The sequence below is a fragment of the Actinia tenebrosa genome, unplaced genomic scaffold (assembly GCF_029948245.1).
Source record: "Actinia tenebrosa isolate PJP-AT-01 unplaced genomic scaffold, QUT_ActTen_1.0 PGA_scaffold2__45_contigs__length_23673736, whole genome shotgun sequence".
Classification (NCBI taxonomy): domain Eukaryota; kingdom Metazoa; phylum Cnidaria; class Anthozoa; order Actiniaria; family Actiniidae; genus Actinia; species Actinia tenebrosa.
Genome location: NW_028292579.1, coordinates 8,142,716 through 8,170,044, shown reverse-complemented (window position 1 = coordinate 8,170,044; position 27,329 = coordinate 8,142,716). Strand labels below are relative to the sequence as shown.

General features: G+C 43.3%; 2 protein-coding genes across 2 annotated transcripts in view; one reads left to right on the top strand and one right to left on the bottom strand.

Moving 5' to 3' along the window:
- Nucleotides 1-27,329, bottom strand: part of LOC116292123 (uncharacterized) — a 42,471-nt gene that overhangs the window by 2,602 nt on the left and 12,540 nt on the right. The window lies entirely within an intron of this gene.
- On the top strand, nucleotides 3,624-26,368 carry LOC116292121 (uncharacterized). Its single transcript, XM_089033653.1, has 2 exons — nucleotides 3,624-7,437; nucleotides 25,041-26,368. Exon 1 carries the CDS (start codon nucleotides 4,152-4,154, stop codon nucleotides 6,531-6,533), a length of 2,382 nt encoding a protein of 793 aa, XP_088889779.1. The 5' UTR covers nucleotides 3,624-4,151; the 3' UTR covers nucleotides 6,534-7,437; nucleotides 25,041-26,368.

Genomic DNA, 27,329 nt, shown 5'->3' with positions numbered 1-27,329 from the left:
GATATCAAGATTGGGATCCCTGTGTCGTTATTAGATAGATAGATAGATCGTTTATTAAATAAAGTACATATGCAGCCTATGGCTGAATTAAGCAATTAATACAATAAAGAAATTATAAAAAAACAAAAACAAAAACAATCTAAAAACCATATATACTATTATACTAATATTACTATTACTATTAATATTAAAAAAAGGAAATTATTTAAGGTTATCGTGATTACTTGCGCCTGCAATTATGAAAGTGTTCTTAAATCTGTTGCTCTTGCACGCTGGAATTGTAAATGTTCTCTGTTTTCGTAAAGTAACACTACATTTACTAAGGTTAAATGGTAAATAACGATGAAGATTATCTGACTTATTTGACATGATTTTCTTAAAAAAGGTCTTACAATGGCGTTCCCTACATTGAAATAGAGTTTCTAACCCCGAGAGGATTAAGGTAGTTCATAACCGTAGATGATCTTAAGTGCTCTTTTCTGTAACCTTTCAAGGGAATTACTTAGTAATCTATTTCATAATGCTCGCATTCATGCCCAGTTGAATTAAGTATGGGAAAAAATCTCGATTCAGCGGCCTAAGTCAAGCTGTCACGGCTTGGCTTAGGGGACGGCAACGACCCACGCGAATCGAAGGGGGGGCGGGTGGGCCGCTTCGTCTTTTACCGCTGGTAAAACTGAGCAAGAATGCAATACCTCTGCTTAACGGCCGTATTTATGGCTAAGATATTACGTAATCTACGTGAACATGTCCATTAACATTTATTGTTTTGGATTTATTACTCAAATTCCACCGTGCATATCATTCCGATCATTAAGAATAGTAATCTATTTCATAATGCTCGCATTCATGCCCAGTTGAATTAAGTATGGGAAAAAATCTCTCTTCGCGTCTACCTAACTTTACCTGGTACTATTTAGCACCTGAAACCAAGCCTTACGCTAAAACCTCTAAATATATCTATAAACCCATACTCAATCCCCAATTCTTACTTCCCACTCTTAGTATTTAACCATTTGTCAACGAAACAACACTAGTTATAAAGAATTTCAACCAAAATCACACTTTCAAGAAGGCTGTGAGCGTTTCATTGGATGTTCACTTTCTCTGCTAGTTTTTCATGGGCTGTCATGTCTCTGCTAACCTCGACGGGGTTCCCACAGAAATCCAACCACTTGATTGGATTAGAAATTCCAGTTTTAGAGTGCGACATCATGGTGTTATCAAATTCCTTATTCACTTCCCATGACCAGGTAATCGACTGTACATATCAAGAGAAGACAAACACAGTATCAGAATCTCTAGAGCTGGTGGGCCCGCCGAAGTTTTCAGAAAACATGACAGCCTTGACTCACGATACGCGAGGGGGTTGATTTAGGAACCCTTTTTCAAAGCCATCAAGATCTCTGTAACTTCCTGCTATATTCATGAAACCACTCAAAAGACCCGAATCCGATAGAATACAACTACTGCATTCTGCTTGGATCCAATTATTCCGATAAGAATTCACTCATCCTGCCACAGTATTCACAATACTGCTAACAATGCATGCATTCTGCCTGGATCCAATGATACCGATGAGAATTCACTCATCCTGCCGCAGTATTCACAATACTGCTAACAATGCATGCATTCTGCCTGGATCAAATTATTCCGATGAGAATTCACTCATCCTGCCACAGTATTCACAATACTGCTAACAATGCATGCATTCTGCCTGGATCCAATGATACCGATGAGAATTCACTCATCCTGCCACAGTATTCACAATACTGCTAACAATGCATGCATTCTGCCTGGATCCAATGATACCGATGAGAATTCACTCATCCTGCCGCAGTATTCACAATACTGCTAACAATGCATGCATTCTGCCTGGATCCAATGATACCGATGAGAATTCACTCATCCTGCCACAGTATTCACAATACTGCTAACAATGCATGCATTCTGCCTGGATCCAATGATACCGATGAGAATTCACTCATCCTGCCGCAGTATTCACAATACTGCTAACAATGCATGCATTCTGCCTGGATCCAATGATACCGATGAGAATTCACTCATCCTGCCACAGTATTCACAATACTGCTAACGATGCATGCATTCTGCCTGGATCCAATGATACCGATGAGAATTCACTCATCCTGCCACAGTATTCACAATACTGCTAACAATGCATCATTACGATTTGCCTGAGTTCCGAAATTCCAAGCGATATGAATGGAAAATCTATTGCCATAACGGGTATCAATAACGAATTTCAATCGATTTTGCGGACGTATATTATGTCTAAATCCGCGTTCAATCTCTCTAGGATAACTATTTAATAGGCAAATAGATATTAGGAACGGATTAAACTTTATAAAGAACCCGATAAAAATTAAAGTATTACAAACGTGCAGTATAATACCTCAAGTTCATTCTGATTTTGAGCGATTGGCTGCACACCTTGGTTCTGACCTACGGGCTGAGCACCTTGGTTCTGGGCTACGGGCTGCACACCTTGATTCTGACCTACGGGCTGACCACCTTGATTCTGGGCTACGGGTTGACCATCTTGGTTCTAATCTTGATTCCCTGGATCAGGAAGGTTCTGTTGAGGTCTAGGGTACTGCACTTGAGCCATGATTCGATTCGCGGGGTCGTTGCTTCACCAAAAAGAATAGAGCTTCGTCTTTTACCGCTGGTAAAACTGAGCAAGAATGCAATACCTCTGCTTAACAGCCGTATTTATGGCTAAGATATTACGTAATCTACGAGAACATGTCCATTAATATTTATTGTTTTGGGTTTATTACTCAAATTCCACCGTGCATATCATTCCGATCATTAAGAATAGGTAGTCTGGTAAACTGTGATGAAACACTTGACAAGCGTACACAGGTGTGGAATGCATGCAGTGTAAAGCTTGACCAGATTAGCTGTATCAATTTTTGCACGTTTCAACTGAGAAAGGAAGTAGAGCCTTTTTGCAGCTTTCTTGACAGCCTCAGATACATGAGAGTTTCATTTTAAGTCATTCTGTAAAGTCACACCAAGGATTTTAACAGATTCAACAGGAGTTATAACGTTACCATCAATGCCGGATAACGTTTTTTCTTTCCGTCGGTTACGGGAAAAGGAAATTCTCTGTTCCTTGCATTTGTTTGGATGAATCAGAAATTTATTCTCAGTGGACCATGTGGAGATCTCATTCGCAGAGGCCTGAGCAGCACTTGGAGACTTTCTGTTCACAATCTCATAAATGGTTGTGTCATCTACGTATTTTACAACATCGCTAGCTGATGGTACTTGCAAGTCGTCGATCATCACTATGAAAAGTCAAAATAAGCCTCAAGCGAGATGACGTTTTACCCCCGTCTCTAGACCATAATCCTTTTCACGCTGCTTTTGTTCTTTAATTATGACTATTGTTCCTGTATCCTCTAAGGAATCAAAAATTTTAATATGAAAGAATTTTAAAAACTAGTATGGTCTAGAGACGGGGGTAAAACGTCATCTCGCTACAGGCTTATTGTAGAGTAGCTATGTAAGACGCGCGAGCCAGTCAGGCGCATCAACAGCAATTACCATAAGTAAAGTAAGCAGATTCCAAGAAGCATTCTACAGTCGAACGATTTCGAAGCAAGGCTTTCTAAGCTCCTGCTTTTCTTCAAATCTTTCCAATATTTCACCTCGAATGTGGTTTAGATCTACTGTAATCTTGTCTTAGTACAATCCTTTCGGATAGGTACAACAGTGATGATGTTCAAGTGGTATCAATGATCGATATGTGACTAACGAATTGTATGACGAAGGCGGAAGTTCAGTCCTTAAACACAACGTTGCAAGGCCAAGAGATCTGCAAAGAAAATAAATACTTTTATCACGACGGCAGGCCTAAAAATTGAACGAAAATATTGTGTGAAAGAACAGGGATTATACCCGTGGCACTTGATGACGGATTATCGTAAGTTGAAGAAATGAATCGAGATGAAAATATCATTCTAGTCAAGATGTGAAATGCTAGTGACGAGCAAATACTCAGTTAGCTTGAGTCCTGAAAACAGCAGTTGGAGATAAGTGTTCATATGACATTCAAATAGAAAATATACCCAGTTTAACTACAACATATTGCAGTTGGTCATCGTGCCTTTTGACATCAAAGAATGACTACTGATAACAGGACTGAAAATAGACATCTTTTGTTTCGGGCCATCCACCAAAGAAACGAGATCGAGGTTCGTTCATTGATTGATGCTAGCGCAGATGTCAACATAACTGATGATTTTGGCAAAACTGCTTTGTTTTATGCTGTAAAACAAAGTAACAACGAGAGTGTAGTTCGTGCATTGATTGATGCTGGTGCTGATGTCAACGAAACTTATAATTTTGGCGAAACTGCTTTGTTTCATGCGGTCGAACAAAGTGGGAACGAGAGTGTGGTTCGTGCATTGATTGATGCTGGTGCTGGTGTAAACTTGGCTGATAATAATAGCGAAACTGCTTTGTTTCATGCTGTCCAAGGAAGTCACTATAGTGTGGTTTCTGCATTGATTGATGCTGGTGCTGATGTTAACGAAACTTATCGTTATCGTAAGTCATCAGCAGTGACAACCCTATCAGAACTCCGTACCTTGTTGTTAAAACGCGGATCCAGTTTTGAAATCAAGTCTGGAAGTGAAAAAACTGTTTTTCATTTATTACTACAGCTTTTCCAACAAGGACTTCAGATACGTGATAAGGCAGCAAGACAAAATATTTTGCGTGAAGCAATCAAAATTTCGCAAATAATTCCAAAAAATAGAGCAAGTCTGAAAAGGATTATCAACATACCTGATGTTGATCTCAATTCACCACTGCATCTTTGGGCTTCACTAGAATTACCATCACCTCAAGACTATACAAGTAATGTTACTAAAGATCTCACATTTGAGGAATTCCTACAAACAACCTTAAATTACCTTTTGATGTATGGAGCAAAAGTGAATAATAGAAATGGCAAAGATCAAACGCCTTTACATTTGTGCAGAACCTGGATAGCTGTGAAGCAGTTGCTTGGTGCTGGAGCAAACGCTAACGATGTTGATTCATCAAAAGCATCACCTCTTGTTGTTGCCGCGAAGACAAGGTGGCCATTTCGTGCTCATCAAGGCGGTCTTTATTCAGATGCTGCTATTTACAGCAGTGCTCTCTACCCAGATGTTGCAGAGTTAGAAGACCCAAAATCATTTTGGAAAGCTGCCATCGACAAGGGACTTGATCCATGGACAGCCGACAAAGAGGGTGAGTCAGTTCTAAGTGTTCTCATTCGACAGGAGAACTTTGTTTATGCTAAAGCTCTGGTTGACGTGGCTTGCGAGCAGGGCTACACTCAGTCCGAGACATTTGCTGTGGGTCTTTTGAACGCCATCTGTAAAGACAAAGCAACACGGACAAGGTGGAAAAGCATTCTTGTCAGAGATATTTTGAAGTCAAGAAAAGGTCCTACCACTGCGTCAGAACCACTTCGTCTTTGCTGTACGAATATAATAGAAACTGGCATATTGGATAACAAGATAGAAGAGAAACCTGCCTTTGCGGCCACTGAAATATCAGTTAGTGAAGACGATGAAACCTTTGATGATGGACAACCTCAATCAAAGAAAAGAAGAGTGGACACATCAGACCATTCAATAACCGCAGCGTTTGAAAACTTGTCTGTGCATTGTGAAATCATTAAGATTCTTCGTTTGTATGGAGCTGATGTCGAGTCCTGCCTGGATATTGCATCCACTTTTGATGCTCTTAAAGAACTCCTCACAAAAGCCTTAGATTTTAATGCAATGTCCGTACTCATTCCATGGACTTCTATTTCAAAGAAATATGAGGTCGAATTGGCCAAAGTAGCTAGACGACAAGAGTGCCATGTGATCCATGAGGACTTTTGGTGTCACAAAGAACACATAGGACAAGGCTCATATGGTGATGTCTTTGTTGGAATCAATAAGAAGGATGGTAGAGAAGTGGCCATCAAGCGCATTTTGAAGACACGTTTGCAGCGACCAGAAGACAAACGAGAGATTAAAAATCTCACTGCCCTTGCAGACTGCGAACAAACTGTTCGTTATTTGCATTTCTTCGAAGATGAAACCTTTTCATGCGTAGTTTTAGAACTGATGGAAGGAAGTCTTGACGAGTACCTTACTGATGGATCCACATTTGACGCTAGAAAAAGTACTCAACTTTGTCAAGAGGTAGTAAAGGGGTTAAAGTTCCTGCATGCGAAGGATATTGTTCATCGCGACCTGAAGCCTGGAAATATTCTGTATAAAACACACCCTCATCTACATTTGAAAATTGCTGACTTTGGTCTGAGCTGTCGGGTTGATAGTAGCACCACCACAGTGTATGGTACTAATGCGGGAACGAGGTGTTGGATGGCTCCAGAATTGTTGAGGAGTACTCATGTGGACGGTGGAGATCATTCCAAGGCATCTGACATGTTTTCATGTGGACTTGTTCTTCATTACATTCTGTCAAAAAAAAAAACACCCATTTTTTCCATGTGATTGTGCCAGTAAAGGAAAAGATCAAATTGCTCACGAAACAGAAGCCAACATCATGAAAGGAAACCTGGAAGAATGGGATAAATCTATTCTGGAAGAGGCTAGTCACCTTGTTAAAAAGATGCTCGAATTTGATAAAGACAAACGCCCAGCTGCAGAAGAAAGTCTGGATCATCCATTGTTCTGGTCAAATCAGAAAAAAATCGATGTTCTCGTTGCTGTTGGAAACCAGTCAGAGTTTGGATACCCACGTGCTAAAAGATCAACTTTGACTCCTGTGGAGACCGACTTGGAGAACAACTTTAGTTCCCTAGTGGTGCATGGAACATGGAATGACCCCAAATATACTAACATCTCTGCTATCTATGATGATAAGCAGCAGGTAGGGGGACTCGCGATCGATGCCAAAGATATACGGGTTTAACTCGCGGATTTACGAAGACGGGTACAGCAGATTTACCGCAAACGGAGGTTAAAATATCTTATAAATATACGATGCACGAATGTAAGAAGTTCGTTAACGACTTTTGCATAATTTGTCTAAGACCTAAAGTTATCGTACCTAAGCCAGAACCCTTTTGGTGTTGTGGTAAAAAAATGCAAATAGAAGATGACACGTCAGCGCAGTGTTACGAATGTGGTAAGAATATTCGTAATGCCGTACCAAATGCTACCAGAGAGCAGTATTACGCCAATGGAGGTCGTAAGAAAACACCTTATAAGAGAATAAAATACTTTAGAGACTGGATGAGTCATATCCAAGGTTATCGACCGGTATATTTAGACACGCAGAAAATCATAGACCATTTAGAAGAGCCAACCCCACAAAGTCTACGGAAAACGCTGAAAAAATTAAAACTAGGGAAATATTACAGAGCTATTCCCTATCTTTTGTCTGAAATTACCGGTAAGTCTATTCCTGAGGTTTCTGATATGAGCAGAGCCGAGTGGATGTTTTGTCGGCTGGATAAGGATATTCCTTATTATCCTGACGTAATTTACGAAATATTTTACAAAATAGACCCCAACCACCCCCTGTTAGGATGGATTCCCAGGCGCTGATTTTACACAAGTTTTTTCACATCTGTGTAATATTTTGTGAAAACGATGCAGGCTGTGTAATATTTTGTGAAAACGATGCAGGCTGCGTAATATTTTGTGTAATATTTTGTGAAATTAATTTGCATATGAACCTGACAGCCGGCGTTCGATATGTAAATAGAACCCTGTCACGATGTTTACTGAGCAAGCTTTCTTTGAAGCTCTTCTTTCGCTTCTTGGTAGATCTTTTTGCGAGATTCCTCGGAAAGATCTTTTACGACTGTTTTTTTATTCCTTATGTCCGTCTTTAGTTTCTCGTATTTGTCTTCTTCGGCTAGAATAAGCGAGAATTCTACGTCGTCTATCTTTCTGTTACGCAAAGCCTTTGAGACAAGATCGGTAATAGTATTTACTTTAGCCCTAGATAGAGCTATTGTCGTGTCATGCTTGGATATTTTCGTGGATAGCTTTTTCATAACACCCTTAGCAACAGCAGAAATAATACCACAGGTTGCCCCAACGCCGGCCAAAGGAACTCCAACGATTATTCCCGGCCCAGTAAGCGAAGTAGCAACGCCGGAGCCCGTTAACACAACAGAAATGGATCCTGAAGTTATCGCAATCTTATGTAGCGTACTCCGGGCTCTGACGTATTTCTTCCTAACTTTTTCGTAGTGTTTTGCTTGTCCTTCCAAGTAAGCCAGGATTAAGTTTGCTTTGTTGAGCCTAAAGTTTTCAGCGTTTAATTCGTTAGGTGTAGTATAGGGAACATCAGGATAAAGTGGAGGTGCTGATGGTATAACATCCATTATATATACTAATGTACGACGCTTTTGGGAATGATATTGAGGAGCAGCCACATCACGACAACCGGGATTACTGGAATTGGAGGGCCTTTAGGAAGATGTTTCCACATGCAGACCCTAGTAAGTTCGAAAGAAGACCCGATGGGATTTACTATAAAGGCTCCAGAATGTACAGCAATGCGGACTTGGAGCCAAAGAACCCAAAACCCGAGCATAAAGAAAGGCAACCTAATTTCCCGGAGAATTTATTGCTGACAACAGAGGATTACCCATTTTACGACAACAAAGGTGGAGCGGATGACTTTGCTAAGATGGTTACCTCTTTGGAGATTCCCGTGGGTCCTACGACTTTCAAGACAAAAGTCAGAGACATCTTTAGAGAAACTGCCATGAAACATACCTCGGGAAAAGAATCCAGAGAATGGTTATCAGGTCCCAACATGCGGTATTGGCCGCAGCAGTTAAACTTTGCTGTCTGGGCTGCTACTAAAGGATGCGGTATAGCCGCGGACATGTTCCATATTCCTTTCCTGCGATTTCATGTTGCTTTTACTATTCGTAGGATATTGTTTGAGTTAGGAGCGCCGCTTCCTAGTGACACTATCTTTAAGCCGAAGGATAACAAATATGACAAAGTCGCATGGGAGCGATTAAGGAATGAGTTTAAGCTTACCAACCCCGATTTTCGCAACAAAGAGGGTGCCGCCCATGGTTTAGGAGAGACTTACACCTATGCTTCGTATGTTGGCGCCAGCATAGAAACTCCGGGTATGGGGTATCCTAGCAGATGGGAATTCTCCGACTTAGGGGGTAAAGCGTCAAAAGGTAATTTAATTTACTACATAGAAAGCAAAGAGAAATATCCTTGGGCGCCTTTCTTTGCCGCAAAGGGCATTGGACTGAAAAACCTAGCAAGGATTAACCGCAGCATTGAAGCCTTTGTTTACTGCATTCTAGGGGCCCAGGTTAGCACTCGCAGCCCCATCGTAGATGCCTCCGGTGCGTCACAGGAAACGCAACAAGTATTCCTTGTCCTCTTCGAAAGCGCTGTTATCGAGAATGAGATTTCTAAGTCAGTTCAAAGATATCAACTTGCGGTGCAGCAATCTAAAGTGCGGCTAGATTACGCCTTGTCGCCCGGTTGTTGGCTAATGCCAAGTAATTTGGTCATCAACGCCGATTCCGTCGTGGGTTACAACAACAAGCTGCAGCGAGCTACCAAAGACATGAAGTTTGGGGTGAATGACGTGAACTCTGACATGACCAAGGGCATTCCTCACTTCGTAGAGAAACCAAAAAAAGAGGTAGAAAAACCATTAAAAAAGGTGTACGTAGGAAAGCCACCAAAGAAACCAGTAAAGAAGGTTATGCCGCCTGAGGAATATGACCATAACCTACTAAAAGCCGGCCTAGCAGCTGCAAGCATTGGTCTGAGCTATTATATATGGCGATGAATAACCCCTACGTAGCTGGAGTAGATTGTGTTTATACGACTTACACAGGTGAGAAAAAATACACCCAGGCATCTTGGGTTGATGTCACGGGCATGTCCGTGAATTTGAACTACTCGGGAAAGAAGTTAATTCTTTGTACTATTTGCATTGGCACGAGCAGCCACGCCAATGTGGGCTTTAGGTTTCTAGACGAGAATGGTATACTGCAGCCTATGAGAAATAAGACAAACAACAGGGAGCCTACGCATTTTTCTGTAGAGCCCAGCCCCAGCAGCGCTGAAAATCTTTCCCTTTGTGCTTTTCACATGGTTACCGATTGTCATGGGAAGGTAAAGCTGCAAATACGCGTAGATGACAGCGGGACGGCCACCGTGAATAGCATAGCAGATCAAAGAGATAGAGATTACAATCACGCAACCATTAGCACTCTTGCGGTGCTTAGTCTTTAAATATATGGACAACCCACACGTTAGGGAAGATTGGTCCCTTTATGACCTAAATGAGAGGACGTACGAAGGTGATAATTGGTACGACACCGGGTTATGGGTAAGGGTGGGAGGTCTGGGGTTAGTAATGTGTACTATTAGTGTCAATACGGGGTATGGGTGCCACCTTGGTCTTAGGATCTTAGATGAAACCAACGCCCCATTGCCGCCTTACAGGATAAAGAGTAATGCTAGACACTTAGTTCACTTTTCAGTGCAACCCCCTCCAGCAAGTGGAGAAGATTTGACGCCAGTAACTTTTTACGTAATAGTCAATTGTCAATATGCAAAGCTTCAAGTTAGGCCCAGTCATGGTGATCTTGGTAAGCCTGGAATAGCACGAATAAATGGTCAGGGCACCCACAACAAAGATGCTGCTTGGTGTCATAAGCCCATTTGCACCATGAGCGTGCTGCCGCTAGTTCCGCATTATCAAGGCGGCGCGAATACTATCTTTACTTATCCCCAGTCGAGAACACCTCGGGTACCCGACGACGATAAGCCCCCAGTAATACACAAGGATAAGATTAACCCTTCATCTTCTTCAGGAGTACCACTCCAATAGCGACGACCAAGATCCAAATGTTGTTACCCACGAACTTTAACAGTTCTCCGCCGGCCCTAAGTGCCAGGCCAAGAACACTACCCAGCAGCCCAGGAAGACCGGCTGCCATCTTTTTTCCCAAGTCCGTCAGCCCACTGCCTAATTTCTTTACGCCCGCGCCTGTAGCCTTAAGGGAGCTAAGGATAACTCCTACTACGCTTGAAATGGCGACCGCAAATGCCAGCGGAATACCATACTTCACCAGAGCTCTTTTTACCTTTTCCTTGGTGGTAAGCCCCAACTCCTTTTCCAGGTTTTCCTTTTGCGCTTGTAATTCCGCGACTCTTTCCTGAAGGGCTTCTACTTCCTTTTGAGCTGCTTCCCTTTCTTCTTCGGGGCGCGCCTGGTCATTGATTACTTCTTGCTGCCGCTCTATTTGCCCCTCCAGGTCTTCGATGGCCTGATCTCTTTGCCGGATTTGTTCCTCCTTAGTATTGATTTCAGCCATTAACCGTCGCCGTTCCACTAAAGAGCCGGCTATGGTGGTTTGTAGGTTATCGGTATCGTCTTTAATTAGATCCAACTCCTGCAGGGCGAGGTTAAGAGCCCTTTGAGTTTGATTTCTTTCACGTCGAATTTGGATTCTTTGGTCTACCAGCTCCCTTATTTCTTGGTCTTTGAATTCGACTTCCCTTCTATGTGCGTCGGCGAGTCGTTGGTTTTGCTTCATGTATTCCTCCTCCCTTTCTTCCAACGTTTCCCGCAGCGCTTCCGTTGAGGCGCCTGAGCTTTTGGCCTCCTCCAGGTTCCTTTGTACTTTATCTCTTTCACGCAGGGCTTTATCCAACTGGTTTCTCATTTCTACCATTCTTTCATCTTGATGGGCGGACTTCTTTTCAGCATCGGCAAGTAGCTGACCTTGCTTTGCATATTCTACATCTTTTTCTCTTAACTCCCTTTGCAGATCCGCGGCACGCTTTTCCGCGTTGGTCCTTTCGGTTAAGTTGTGCAGCCTTTCTAATAGGCTTCTAGTAGCACGCTGAAAGCCTCTTAATCTCAAGACGTCACCCCTAACGTTGCCCTCCTCATCAAAGAGGTTTTGCGGTTTTGTCCAGCGGTCTTTGTCGGGAAATCTTAGGTCTTGAACGCTTATGAGAACTTTGTTTCCGCGTTCTGTGAGTTTTACGTCGTCAGCATCAAAGTGGGAATAACGTTGCCTTAGCTCTTGCGTTGCCCACTCTACGGTTTCCCGCGCGGCTGCTTCCGGCTCGCCCATGTTTTGAAGCTCTATGTGCTCACGCGGAAACATGTACTCGCGTGCTTTGGGATGTCTTAGGGCCTTTGCAATCCTATCCCTTAGGGAATCGTCGACTTGTTGGGTGGGAAGCAGCGGTTCTTCATCACCGTCGTTAATGTCAGCCTGACCTTCCTCAGTGGTGGGATCAAAGTCGGGGTCTGTTCCTTCTACTTCCATTATATATGATAAGCTCAAAGTTAAACCCAAACGTATTACCTAAGCAGGTTGGCGGACTGAAAGCAGAACGCACCTTTCACCGGGTCACATTCACGCCTTCTAGCGCTAAGCCAGGGGAAACCCTGTACGTAGGCGTACCCCGCCTAACAGATAACCTAGTCTTAGTTCCTGGCACCTTGGCTTTGAGGTTTGACCTAGCGGTGCAGTCAAGCCCCACAGATGAAAGGATTATCGTTAACAACGTGGGTCGCAACATTGTTTCTAAGATGCGCGTAAAGTTCGCCGGGGAATCCTTGCTGGACTTAAATAGGTACGATCTGTATACCACGTACAAAGACTTATGGTTGACGGCCTTTGACCGCGCGCAAAGGATAGAACAAGGAATTGGTAGTGTCATTCTACGTAAGGTCCGCACACCTACGAAAACGCAACCTACTGACGGCAGCGGAGAAACCGCAGTAGCAGACGCAAAGCGAATAAAGACCGCCTATGGTAGCAAGTATGTCATACCGTTGGACTTTGAAGTGATTACGAATCACGGTGTGTATTACCCAAGACAGTTATCCGAGCTACAGTTTGAAGTAACTTTAGCAGATGCTAATAACATCATTGGTGGGCTGACCACTGCACTTACCAAAACAACCCCATACTCTATCACTAATCTAGAATTACAGTACGAAACCGGTGTACAGCGAAGAGCTGGCCCGTAGCGCTGGCATGGAATACAGTGCCGGAAAGGCATTCCTTTACGACCACGTAGTGATGTATAAGACGTTTAGCTTCTTGGATAAGACGGATGAGGTTATCAACCAAAGCATTAACCTCCCGCGAAGAAGTCTCACGGGGTTGATGCTGGTGTTCGCCAAACCCTACGAGGCCGGTAAGCGCGACTCCGAAGCCTTTCACAACCCTAACATTACTAACGTCGGCGTGAATATTAACGGCGTTCCAAACAAGGTTTACTCCCAGGGAATAAAGCCCGCAGACGTGTACAGAGAGGCCGCGCGCAAGTTTGGCGACCAAATTAACCCTGAGGAATTCTTCAATGATAAGTACGCGCTGTGGATCGACATGCGCACAACGAACGACGAAGACCTACATGGTCAGGGTTTACGTCTAGTAAATACGCAGGATGGCATAACATTGGAGATCAAGCGCGCCAAAAACGCCAGTGCCGGCGACGGCGATAAGATAAACTGCTACGTCTTCGTCGTGTCTGACGCGCAACTGAGCGTAGAAATGAATCAGCTAAAGAGCGTTGCATATTAATGTTAAAATATTTCTTAAATATACAATGCTTCGCGTATTTGAAAACAACGACACCAAACTGCAATGCATAGTGCAAGGCGAAACTTTGTACTTCAAAGCAAAGGAGGTGGCTTTGGCGTTGGGCTATGAGCGCCCTAGAGATGCAATTAGAGCACACGTATCTGAGAAATACCAGAAAAAATGGGTTGATCTACAAGGGGCTGCGAATCACCGCTCCTTTACTACGCAACCAAATGCCGTGTTTATATCCGAACCTGGTTTGTACGAACTGATATTTAGCTCCAAACTACCCAAAGCTGTGGAGTTTCGTGATTGGGTCTTTGAGGAAGTCCTACCCGCGCTAAGGAAAACGGGTAAATATGCAATAGAAAGGCGGTTTGGCGGCCCAAACAAGTTAGTATTCAAGATCGAAAATGAAGCCGACCTACACGCGAAGGTCGTCGACTACACACGTAGGTTTTACCCCGATTTCATCATAGCGCCGGGTCTTGGCGAACTTCAAGATTCAGACAGCAAGCGAATAACCTGCTGGCGAAAAGGCTACCAAGCCGGTCAACCCGACCTTTTGATCCTAAATGCGCATAAGAAATACCGTGGGTTGTGTATTGAGTTGAAAACCCCAAAAGGAAACGGCGTCTTATCCGCGAAGCAATCTAAGAAAATCTCACAGCTTGACGTAAATGGTTACCTAACGATGGTTAGCAACGATTACGACATCATCTGCCGTGCCCTGATGGATTACGCGGATGGTATTCGTATTCCCTGTAAGGGCTGTGTAAAGCGGTTTAAGTCCTACGCCACTTTGAAAACGCACCTAAAGATATTCCATAGGTATAATGAAGCTCAGCTTGACTCACTGGCGTGATCTTGTCCACGGTAAAGCATACGAAATAAAAAATTACGTCGTCTTTGAAGACATCGACCGTTTACGGTTAGTCCTCAAAGACTTAGAAGGCAAGGAATATTCCCTTTGGGCGCCGGATTGCGTGCGGTACGTAATTCAGGGCGAGGAATTCACCCACTTACGCAGCTATGGTAAGGTAAATGGCCGATGGAAGTTTGACATTGAAAGAAGAGTCACTCCATCTCCTCTTTGTAGTTAAGCGCGTCTGCTAAAGTCCGCTGCGCTTTAGGATCCGCGGAGCACCAATGCCCCACAAAGGATCCTTCGGAGAATACCCTGTCGCAATGAAGGCAGGTGTATTTTTTACGCGGTTTGGGTATCGGTGGCTTACGAGGGGTAATGCAGTCGGCAGGTAGTTCGCAAGTAATACAGTCCATATATTGAAAGGGCGATTAGGGCGCCCCCAAAGAATGCCTCCCAGAAAGGCAGCTGCGTAGGCTAGCATATATCCTACGACCTTCCTTAAAAGGGGTTCCTATTATTCTTGTTGTTTTGTTAAATGTTGATGATACTTAACAAACGACAAGAAAAATAAGATCAGGATTTGAGACTCTTTGCACAAACCCTGCTTTACTATTAAAGGCCCCAGAAACTATTTCAAAGAGTGTCTCAGAATGTTGACAATAAGGTTAAATCTTTGTTAAGGATGCCTGGAAACTATTTCAAAGAGTGTCTCAGAATGTTGACAATAAGGTTAAATCTTTGTTAAGGATGCCTGGAAACTATTTCAAAGAGTGTCTCAGAATGTTGACATTGTTAAGACAGTTGAAGATATGTTCCTCTTCTCTGACACAACCACAACGATCGCACTCCTGCCTCCAATACTCCCTTTTAGTCCACAGGACACCTTCGGCGCGTTCGAAAGAGGGGAAAGTACGGACTATCTTCTTATGGTAATCTATGCGATTCCTTAAGTAATCCTCTTTATGCGGGCAGCGACTCATCAAATCCGCACATTGGTAGCAATCCACGCCTTCTAGGTCATACGCCCCAAAGAGAAACCTATAATTCACTTCATGCGTTCTCCGGTGCGTCTGTAAACGCTGACGACTACTAAGTATCTTATTACAGAAACTACACTGTCTGGCTTGATTACAGACGCCCCTTCTCAGATGCTGCTGCATTTCGGAGGTGTTGGGGAATTCCTTATTACAGTCCTTACAAAGCCCACAAATGCGTTTATCCTGATGTTGTTGCATCTTTTGAACGGTGCTGAATTCCTTACCGCAATCCTTACAAACCTTACTAATTGGTTTCTTTGTACAAACGCCACGACGAATGTGGTATCGTAGTCTTTGTTTGGTGCTGAACACCTTCTTACACATCGAACAGTCCATATATACTTAACAATATCTTAGCCTCCATTTAACATCCTTAACAAAGATTTAACCTTATTGTCAACATTCTAAGGCACTTTTTAAATAGCATATACTTAACAAAGATTTAACCTTATTGTTAACATTCTAAGACACTTTTTAAATAGTTTCTGTGGTGTCTTAACAAAGATTTAACCTTATTGTTAACATTCTAAGACACTTTTTAAATAGTTTCTGTGGTGTCTTAACAAAGATTTAACCTTATTGTCAACATTCTAAGACACTTTTTAAATAGTTTCTGTGGTGCCTTAACAAAGATTTAACCTTATTGTCAACATTCTGAGACACTCTTTGAAATAGTTTCCAGGCATCCTTAACAAAGATTTAACCTTATTGTTAACATTCTACAGGGGATATCGCATGAAGTCCTTAACGGACTCCTTAGCCCACGTTGCCATAGTTATCAGCGCACCAAACCTCTCCGCGCGCTTCAGACCGCACATTTCATCATACAACTCCTGCAAGCGCTCCCGCAGCCGATCGATCTCCTCCCTTTGCATTTCTATGGTGTCTCTTTTATCTTTTGCGTCGGCGGCAATCCTTCTTACTGCTTCCACGGGCTCCATCTATATATAATGGATCCGAACCATATTCCCTGCAATGCTCTGATAGTAGGACCCACCGGCTGCGGCAAAACGCAGTTCGTCGTGGAGCAGCTATTAGGACCCTTTAGATACCGCTTCGACTATATCGTGCTGCTTTGCCCCACCTACGTGAATAACCGCACCTGGACGGGCATAGGAGTGAAAGACGACGACTTCTTCGTAGATATCTTAGACCCTAACGAGTTATCCAGCCATCTTAAGTTCTGGCACAAACAATTCCCTAAAGATACACAGACACTCCTCATACTGGATGACATCGCCTGCGGGGACGACGTAAAAAGGCGAACTTCCGAATTAGTGAAGCTCGCCTTTAGCGGCAGACACGACAATATTAGCGTTTGGTTGCTCTCCCAGCAGCTTACCAGTGTCTCTAAGCCCTTTAGGGAAAACATAGGATCGCTTGTCGTCTTCTACACGCCCAGTAAGTCTGACCTGGAAACCATCTTAAGCGACTACGGCGGCGAGATATCCAAGGAACAGTTGCACGAATACATGCGGCACCTAAAAACGCACCAACATTCCAAGATGATCTTCTCTTTGAGGTTTCCCTACACGGTTGGAATCTATGATTCCTAATGTATATGGACATTGAGCAGCTCTTAGATGAAGTCCCCACGCAGTTAGATGAAAGTAACCTCAAGGAACAACTTAACATCCTGGTGTCTTCTGGGAAGTGTAAAGAAATGATAGGCAAGGAACTTACCCATGAGCAGGTTAATAAGTTGTCGGAAGAGGAAGTCAAGAAGTTCCATAAGAGGTATGAGGCTGCCCTTGCAAGTAAGGCCACGGACGCCGTAGCAGACTCCGCTATCCGACTTGCGACTAAATTGCTTGGACTTGCGCTGCCCATAGACGACGTGGAGCAACTGCGGAAGGACATAAGCGAGGACTACGTTATTGCTCAAGAACTTAAGATAACCTGTGGGTGGTTGTCTTTGAAGTGCGGTAAGTTAATGGCAGTCGCCTCTGCGGCACTTCACGTAGCTCAGCACGTCGACTTGAAGGAACTTGCGGGCACCTTTGGTGCCTCTTGGAAGGACTTCAAGAAGGACAGAGAAGTCGAAAAGGTCTTCCAGGCAGCACTTGCTGAGGTACCTGATCAAGTCACCTCAAGTACTTAGTCAAGTCGTTGTCAAGTCACCTCAAGTACTTAGTCAAGTCGTTGTCAAGTCATTGCCAAGTCATTGTCAAGTCGTCATCAAGTTACTTGTCAAGTCCTTCAAGTCCCTTAATATAAGATGAGTGGCACCGAAGAACAACCACCCGTAGAAGATACCAAGATTACCAAGGCTAAATCTCCGGGCAGAGTCGCTGCCGGAAAGAAGCTCGCGGAGATGAATAAAAAGAACAAAGCCAAAAAAGAAGAAAAGGTGGAGGAAAAAGAAGAGGAATCCTTTATTAATCGGGGATACGTCATTGGTGCGTTAGGAGTCGCTATAGCAGCAGGCAGCCTCTACTTACAATGGCGGGCTACGAAGCCAAAAGTAAAGTGGGAGGCCGCAACATATCACGCACCTGTGGAACCGGCTGTTAGAAAAAGTAAGATCCCTGAAATGGAGTAGATTTATCACCCGCGGCGACCTAGATTTTCCTTCTCGCTTTGTAATATAATGTCAACCGCGTTGTTGAAAACTGTTGAAGAAGCAGCTATCATTACTTCCATCGTTGCGGGTATTGGTTGGGTAGGTAAGAAAGTGCTCAAAGAAGACTTTACTGAAGACCCAAGCAAGAGCTTCGCTAATTTTGCTAAGATGACCGCTGCCGTGGGTGGGGCTATCATGGTAAAGGATTACCTACGGAAGGAAAAGTACCTGCCGACGACGTAAGCTTTGCTTGCGTCTAATATAAATGGCGGCCGTAGGTGCAATTGTTGCAGCTTTAGCATTCACTGGAGCTAATTATGGTGGTCAATATTTGGATAGATTAGTTAGAGGTGATCGCAGCGGAGATTTGGCCGCCGAAAGGAAGAGACACGACTTAGCGCTGGAGAAATATCAGCGAGACGTTGCAGCTTGGAATGAAAAAAGACAAGCTTACAGGGATTGGTTGGACAAGAACTACCAAGACAAAATGCAGGCGGATAAGAACTTCGAAAATACAGACTTCGCCTTTAAGCGCTATGCGCAGGCGCACCCCGCGGCATTAACGGGGTTAAGAAAGCCTCAGTTCAAGAATTACTACCAGCCTTCTAAGAAACAAAAAGACAATGAATTGGTCTTTGTAGGAGTCGCAGGGCTGGCGGGAGGCGTGGCCTTGGCGTATCTGCTCTGAGCGCAGCTCAGATCACTAGAAGGGGACTTGTCCCCTGTAATATATGATCGTCTTTTTGGAAAGCGACAAGAATAACTTTACCACTTATTTGAATCCCCCCATCAAAGCCCATAAGGTTAGGCTGGTTAGTTGCTCTTTGTACAATTCTTGGTATAATTTAGTCAATGCCTTGGTCACTGAGCATAAAGGCGGCGGCAATTATCAAGGCGTATTGCTGCCCGATGGACATTACACACCAATCACCCTTGCTAAGGAATTAGCAAAACACGGTTATACTCTCACCACGGGATTGCCGCACGAAATGACCTTCAAACATAATATGCCAAACTATTCAGTAACTTTTGGAAAGTCTGACCCATTGGGATCTTTATTATGTGCCTCGGGCAAGACAATTACCGACACAGCCATACCCGTGAAATGGAAAGTCGCATCCTCTTACGAAGTCTATTGCGACTTGGTCAATAGTTACAACAATGGAGAAAAGTCTTCTCTTATGTCCAAGTTTCTGCCCAAAGGTAATCCATTTGACTCAGAAGAATACACTCCCATTTCTTTGAGCTATGACTTGTCTCATTTGGTAGAAAGCATAAACATCACCATTAAAGTGGACGGAAAGACGGTGGATTTTAACGGACGTAAGATCAATCTCGTTTTGGAATTCATATAATGGGCCGCGTAGAGGACAAACTCAAAAGGATTTACTACGGGCCTGAAGGCTATTGGAAAGGAGCGTCGGCCATCAAGAAACTCGCGACCGCGGCCAGGGTATCAGATGAAACGGCTAAGAACTGGCTAAGAAAACAAACCCTCTGGCAGGTTTATCTTCCCGTGCCTAAGTACATTCCCAGACCCAGCTTTACCGTAAATACCCCTAATGAAGTTCATCAGGCGGATTTGCTTTTCTTGCCGCACGATAAGGTGAGAAAAAAGACCTATAGATACGCTTTGACCGTAGTTGATATCGCAAGCAGATACAAGGACGCCGAACCCATAACCAGCAAGGATTCTGGGGAAGTCGCAGAAGCCCTAGGTAGGATTTATAAGCGCGTCTTGAAATGGCCTAAGCTGCTGCAAGTGGATGCGGGGACGGAGTTCATGGGCGTGGTTACTAAGACCCTGAAAGACCACGACACTAAGATTAGGAGAGCCGAAGCTGAGTACCATAGGGGTCAGAGCATCGTCGAAAGATTCAATAAGACCCTGGCCGAGCGCCTCTTTGGGTACCAGTATTGGAAAGAGCTGGAAGATCCCTCCAAACGCAACAGGGAATGGACTCAGAGGCTCCCCCAGGTCGTCGCGGCTTTAAACAACGAGGCGGCCAGGGCTACGGGAATGAAACCCAAGGATTCCATAAAAAAAGAAACACGTGGAACACAAGTCCTACGTCAGAAGTTCAAGGGCGGTCGGACTGAAGGAAAAAAAGCTACCCCGCGACATAGTGGTCAGATACCTCTATCAGCCGGGGGAACTCGAAGGTGGCAGTAAGAGAGCCACGGATCCTAACTGGTCTCTGGAAACGTATGAGATTTCGAAGTCCGTCACCAAGGAAGGGCAACCCGTGTTGTATTACCTAAATGGCCCAAGTCGCGGATTCGTCATGGAAGAGCTGCTCATAGTCCCCAAAGACTCAGAGTAGCGCAGCACCACGCGCCCGATTACACTCTAGGCATGTCAGTCTTACGTTGCCTCTACAATGCCCGCGTTTGTTGTTGATACGATCCACGGAGAACTGCTGATCATCATTCGGGTCAAACCTCCATAGTAGAGGTATGTTGCATTTGGCACACCGTGCCCCTTTCTTATAGACGTCGTCCACGCATAGGTCAAACTTTATCCCCGCATAGCGGGGATCCGTACTCTTTTCTTCGTCGTGCCGCTTGTAGCGAAGGAGTTTCTTAGCAATGTTCTCCTTTGCTATGTCTTCTGGGGTGCGGTCGTAACGCATTTGTGGCCCCCAGCTTCTCTTCAACTGTTTTGCGTACTCCACACGGCTTACAGCGGTGTAGATAAGGTTGCTCCAACACAGCCGCTGGTCTATGATCCATAAGGTTTCTTTTATGGTAAGCCCCTGCGCGCTGTGGACTGTCATGCAGTAACCTAAGCGCCAATCTGGGTGGGAGGTAATTTTTTCCACCTTTTCTATGGGTACCCAGGCTTTATCATGTGTTACAGCATTTTGTAGTTGGATGTCGGTACCAGGTACCCAGACATCTCTTTTTTGCATTCGGGTATCGTGGGGTTTGTAAGAAACAGGTACGGGATGTGTAGGGAAGCGCTCTCGGTGTATATTTAGCAAGTCTTTCTGTATGCGAGACTGTGATGCGCGTTTGCTGCTTAGCATCAAATCCTTTGGATGCCATGTGTGAAGGAAGTCCTCGTATTTCTTCGCTCGTACCCTCTTGCGTAGTATCTTGTTTTGTTCCGCGTCACTAAGGCCCCGAAGTTCTGCTTTCAGGTTTCTTATTTGATCCTTACTGCGGTAGTCGGTGTTAATTTCTTCGGAGTGGTCTACCATTTCTTTTAACCATTTATGGGGCATCTCTCCGGTTATTGGAGGAGGCTGGCAAGGATCTCCGGCGAATATCACTTGACACTTTCCACGGAGGAATTCTACAAATTCCTGCAGGATTTCTAAAGGAACGGTGCAAATCTCATCCCAAAGTATCACCGGGGGTATGTCGTGGATGGCTTCTGGTACCCACTTTTGACCATTCCAGCGGAAGAAGCTGTGGTAGGTCTGCGCGTCGTAACCCATCTCCGTTAATTCTCTTTCCAGACGGTGCGTTGGCGTTAACACCTTTATCTTTGGAAAGAGTTCCAAAACCCTGGTAGTTTTACCACTGCCTCCCGTTCCGTAAAGGTAAGAGAAGCGTTGGTAAGAGATTGGGTCCGCAACCGACGGTAGAGGCTCCCCGGTTGGTTCCACGCTACCGTAAAGATGTTCTCCGTGATATTCTACACGGCCTCTCCATGCTTTTATCTCCTCATCTTTGACCACTTTCTGCAAGTTCATCGGCAGTGTAGAACTCCTGCATCTTCTCTAACACTTCTGGCTTTACATACAAGGAATCCGTGGCTACGCGTGGGATGTCCTCTTTGTCAAACCGTAGCAGCATTGCTAAGAGATTGATGTGCGCATATGCTAGCATGCTGGCACGCAGATGGTAATACTGTGGTCGATGGTCTTGGTAATAACACAGCGCATTCCATTTCTGTTCTTTTTGACCTTCTATGAAGTAGTCCCATTTCTCTACGGATACCATTGTTCCTTGGTCATGTGCACGTTTTATGAGGAAGCTTAGCTCACCGGCGTCTGTTATTAAGCGTCGCTGCATGTGTTTTTCGCCTTCTTTTGCGCCCTGTGTGAATTTACCTATGACCACACGCGCTGTGGGGTTGTGCTCTGGAAGCCATTGTGTAAAGGCGCTATGGCAGAGTATGGCTTCATGCGCTGCGTATCTTAAAAGCTTGCGCTCTTCGAGGAACTTCAGTAGGGGTATGGGTATCCATTCTTTCTCCTGCAGGTGCTTCCCATACCACGCGTAAATTATGGGATGTAAGTCTTTTGCTAACTCCCAGGTGGTCAGTCTGATGAACCCCGTTGCTGGGGCGTCGTAGTAACCCGGTAGTGACACCCTAAAGAATTGGGAGTCTGGATGTCCGTAACGGTCATAATACTCCTTACAATCCCCAAGGCCTTTGAAACTGGCGGGGTAACAGTGTTTCATATCCAACGACACGTACTCGTCTTCGTTGTACTCCATATTCCAAAGACCGCCGTGACCGTGTTCTACGCAAGCTTTGGAGATATCTTTGAACTCTTTTGGGGTAGGTTTCCAGCCGTTCCTTTTCTTCGCGGCTAAGAAGTCCAAGCTGCGGGAGCTGAGCACTTCGTCTGAAAAGTCCTCACCAAAGGTTTCGCAGGCGCTTTTAATGCGTTGATGTTCCACTTCTGGTCGGTATAAAGTACCATCTTGCGTCATGAATTGACATCCTTCTGAATCCATTAACCAAATAGAATTCTCATGAACTAATTCTGTCAATGGGGAATTCTTATAGACCTTTGTCTCCTTCTTTCTTGGGAACCTCAACTCCCTCCACGCGTGCGCGTTGTGTTGGTAAATGACTATGGGAGCACCTTTGCCTTCGTATTTATGCGTTCCTGGGTAAATAAAGCCGTCGGTGATATCTTTCACATGGATTCGCCTTCCTAACGTGGTTTCCAACTTCTTGATGTTTTCGATGGTTCCTCCAGTTTTACGAGTAGAATGCTCCCATTTCCTGATGGCTTCTCTTCTTTTTGGCGTAAGCTTACCACCCCGAGAGGAATCCTCGAAAAACTCCCTAACCAGCTTCCCAACGCAGTTACCAGGATGTCGCATTGGTTTAAGCTTCTTAACGTCCGGCTTCTTAATTTCGTATGCACCGTAGATGACCACGGTAACCGGGTAAGCGACCTCGTAGAAGAGCATGTCTATTCCCTCAAGTGCTCCCGGTCGTGTGTGCTTATTCAAAACGAACAGGTTCTGCTTACCAGACGCTCTGATAGGATTACGACCCTTTTCTATTATCCACTCACCGTCTAAGTACTTTACGAATGTCAACTCCAAACGGTAGTCACCGGCCGGCATTCTGTTGATTATCTTTTCAGCCATTTTGTGATTCATAGTTTTGTCTGTCTTTCCCTCCATAAATGTAGCGAAGACAAAGTCAGCGTCTGAGTTATCCATCACCTGATTTCCGAGCCTGCGCACAGTTTTGTTTTGAATGTCGTTGATGGTGGCCATGTATATCTAAGGAATATTTTAACCTCCGTTTGCGATACCAAAATACCCGTAAATCTGCTGTACCCGTCTTCGTAAATCCGCGAGTTAAACCCGTATATCTTTGGCATCGATCGCGAGTACCCCTACCTGCTGCTTGATATGACATTCACCAAGAAATCTAGAAAGTATGATACTACCTCTGTAGTAGAGTTAGTGCGGTTTATTCGAAATGCTTACGCACACGTCTCTGAATCCACACGACCACCAACGATCAGAAAAATGTTACTTGACGACTTCGTGTTTCTGGAAGATTTCCCTCATCTTGTGATGGAAGTGTACAAGGTTGTGACCAATCATGGATGGGATCAATCAGTAAAAGAAATTAAGTACGCGATAAACAAGTAACAAGGTACAGATAAGATCAGGGTTTGAATAAGTTAATAACAACTTAATAGTTGGGTTTCATAGCAGCCATGTCTTTCGGCAGGTAGATAAATCAGCTACTAAAGTCTTTTAGTAAAAATACGCAGGTGATTATAGAAAGTCTCGCGCGCTGATTGGTCAAGAAACTTACACTATCACACGATAATCACCTCGAGTGAAAATCCAAAATGGCGGCCAGCCGCTTGGTTGCTGTTACCGGAAAAAAATGCCTTTTATCTTCTTGTTTTTCTTTTTTTTCAAAGAATCACCTGTGCTTTTATACTAAAACAATCATTTGCCTCAGGCTCAGTGATTATTGGGGAATATTTACCTTGCCCGCGCTCGAAGACTCGCGTCTCGGTAAATATTCCCCGATATTCACTTCGCCTTCGGCGAATAATTGTTAAATATGGTTTGATTAATACTTTTGTGTATTTAAAAAAATTATATTTTATAGTAAAAATGTGCTAAAATGTTCTCACTCCCACCCCTCCCCTCCCATGACCACATCTAATACTCTCGTTACTCCATTGTTTATCGTCATGGTTGAGCTGCAAGCGAACAAGGCGTTGTTACTACAAGATTGTCGAAGGAGAGTCGTGATTTAGAGACATTTAGGAGGCTAAGACAAAATACTTTGCGATGAAAATAATCGAAGAGATTTGACGTTTCGACATCTCGCTGGACGTCATTTTCAAAATGAATTTATTAGATTTTGAATTTTAAGTACAAATAGCGTCTTAAAAGGGAATTCATGCTTGAATACGTACAGAGTATAATAGTATGTTGTTAAGTTCGACCATAAATAATTTTTACAAGGGTTTATTATTTTTAAAAGACAAAATAGCCAGGTTAATTTCAACCATTTTATGTTATGAATTCATTTTCGACGGACTGCAGATATATCCTCAAACATGTGAAAGAAATGAAATTGAACATTTTATTTGTCTTTATTGCACAATCTTTTTCCCACTTTATTCGACTCAAAAGCTACCTCTACGAGCCACACCGAAAATATTATGACACAAATACACGAAACAAAATCAATATTCTACTAAAAGTAATGGAGTTGGTTTGTTTTCTTCTCACTAGGTCATGACTATCATGTTCTGTGTGTAAAGATACCATTTGCCTTGGAGAAAGGAGACACTGAACAACACAAGATTGATACCAATCATGTAAAAACACTGGTATTAAAGGACCATTGATAATTGATTTAGTAGGGGAGGGGAGGGGTATCAATCATTAGGATAAACAAGACACAACACTGTATAACATACACTGGTATTAAAGGACCATTGATAATTGATTTAGTAGGGGAGGGGAGGGGTATCAATCAGTAGGATAAACAAGACACAACACTGTACAACATACACTGTTATTAAAGGACCATTGATAATTGATTTAGTAGGGAAGGGGAGGGGTATCAATCAGTAGGATAGACAAGACATAACACTGTACAACATACACTGGTATTAAAGGACCATTGATAATTGATTTAGTAGAGGAGGGGAGGGGTATCAATCATTAGGATAAACAAGACACAACACTGTACAACATACACTGGTATTAAAGGACCATTGATAATTGATTTAGTAGGGGAGGGGAGGGGTATCAATCAGTAGAATAGACAAGACACAACACTGTACAACATACACTGGTATTAAAGGACCATTGATAATTGATTTAGTAGAGGAGGGGAGGGGTATCAATCAGTAGGATAAACAAGACACAACACTGTACAACATACACTGGTATTAAAGTACCATTGATAATTGATTTAGTAGGGGAGGGGTATCAATCAGTAGGATAAACAAGACACAACACTGTACAACATACACTGGTATTAAAGTACCATTGATAATTAATTTAGTAGCGGAGGGGAGGGGTATCATTTATCAGGATAAACTGAAAAGATAATAAGGGACTTAGTTCTTTTTTCATAGTTTGCACATTAGTTGAAAAAGAAAATAAATAATAAATTGAAACGGAAAAAAGAAAAGCCTATTTATCCCATTTTAGTTTTTCAGAGTGAAACAGCAAATTTCTTCTAAAGGAAAGTCATTTCCATGGGCAATCTTACTTACCTGATCAAGACAATTCCATCAATTATTGCATCAATCACGCCATCATGCAAACGTACTATTCCTTAGTATAGAGATTCAGTATATATTGATTGACTTTTGTAGTCAGGTGAGGTTTGGAACACACACGGAACTGTTTAGATCAGTACCTGGTCAACTTTCATCAAGGATAGCCAGGTCAGTTTGGGGAATTCGCTGGACAGCATGTAGTTGTCTTGTGTAAACTGGTAGAAATTGTTTTGAATTCACAGCACGAGAGAGTTCCGTTTGGGTTCTGTATGTCTCACTTGTAATTAGTTATCATAACCATGAAATAAAAATTGTAGTTTTGTTGAATTGTGGTTGTACTTTTCTCATTCCTTATAGAACAGCGGCGGATACACGGTGGGGGGGGGGGGGGGGGGGGGGGTTGGATTTCCATCCTCCCTTTTTACAGTAAAAGTGAATATTTTTAGGAAAATAGAAGGAAAATGATTGCATCTAATTACAAAATATGTCAAGAGTTAAAATATCGCTGCATTCACAAATACAGTACACTGTATGCTATAATTTAATCATTCCCCCCCTTTCTACTGCAAAAAGAAGGCTCAAAAGAACTTTTTAAAAATTATCCACCCCCCTTCCTTTTTAGATTAATCCCGCATTTGCCCTTGTAGAATAAGATTCTCTGTTGGATCTATATCCGTATTCATGTGTCTTCTCGTGCGCAACCGTTAAGCAAAGTGTGTGACATGATCTGAATTGCGAAAAAATTGAGAAAAGAGAGAAAAACCGGACAAAACCCCCGAATCAAGAGACCTAACAAACTCTTTCACGTCACGTGATGCCGAGTCTGGGAATCGAACTCTAGTCGAGGCCCCAGAGGTGAGAGGCTCTTGAAACCCTATTTCAGTGATCATGACGACTACGTTAGTTTCCTAGTATAGTTCCTCTACGAAACACGGATGAAAATTGGGTAATTCGTTCCTTGATTACATAAAACAGATTCATTTCTACAGGTTTACCATCGTAATTGAGAGTTAATCTTTAGCAAACGGGTTTTTGGTATTTTTCGCTGAAATACTTTAAAAAATAAATATTTTACACACTAGTAATAATGATGTTGACTTTTCAGTAACGAGCTGGTTTCGATATTCAACCTCCAAATTCTCTTTTTGCATATTGATCTCGAGTACAATTTGAAAGGCGAGTGCAATTAAAGAACTTTCAAAACATTACAAGTGTCTATCAATTCCAAATTGTACGAGAAGATCGTGTGATTTTTTGTTTATAATTCACTCAACAAAATTTCAGTAAA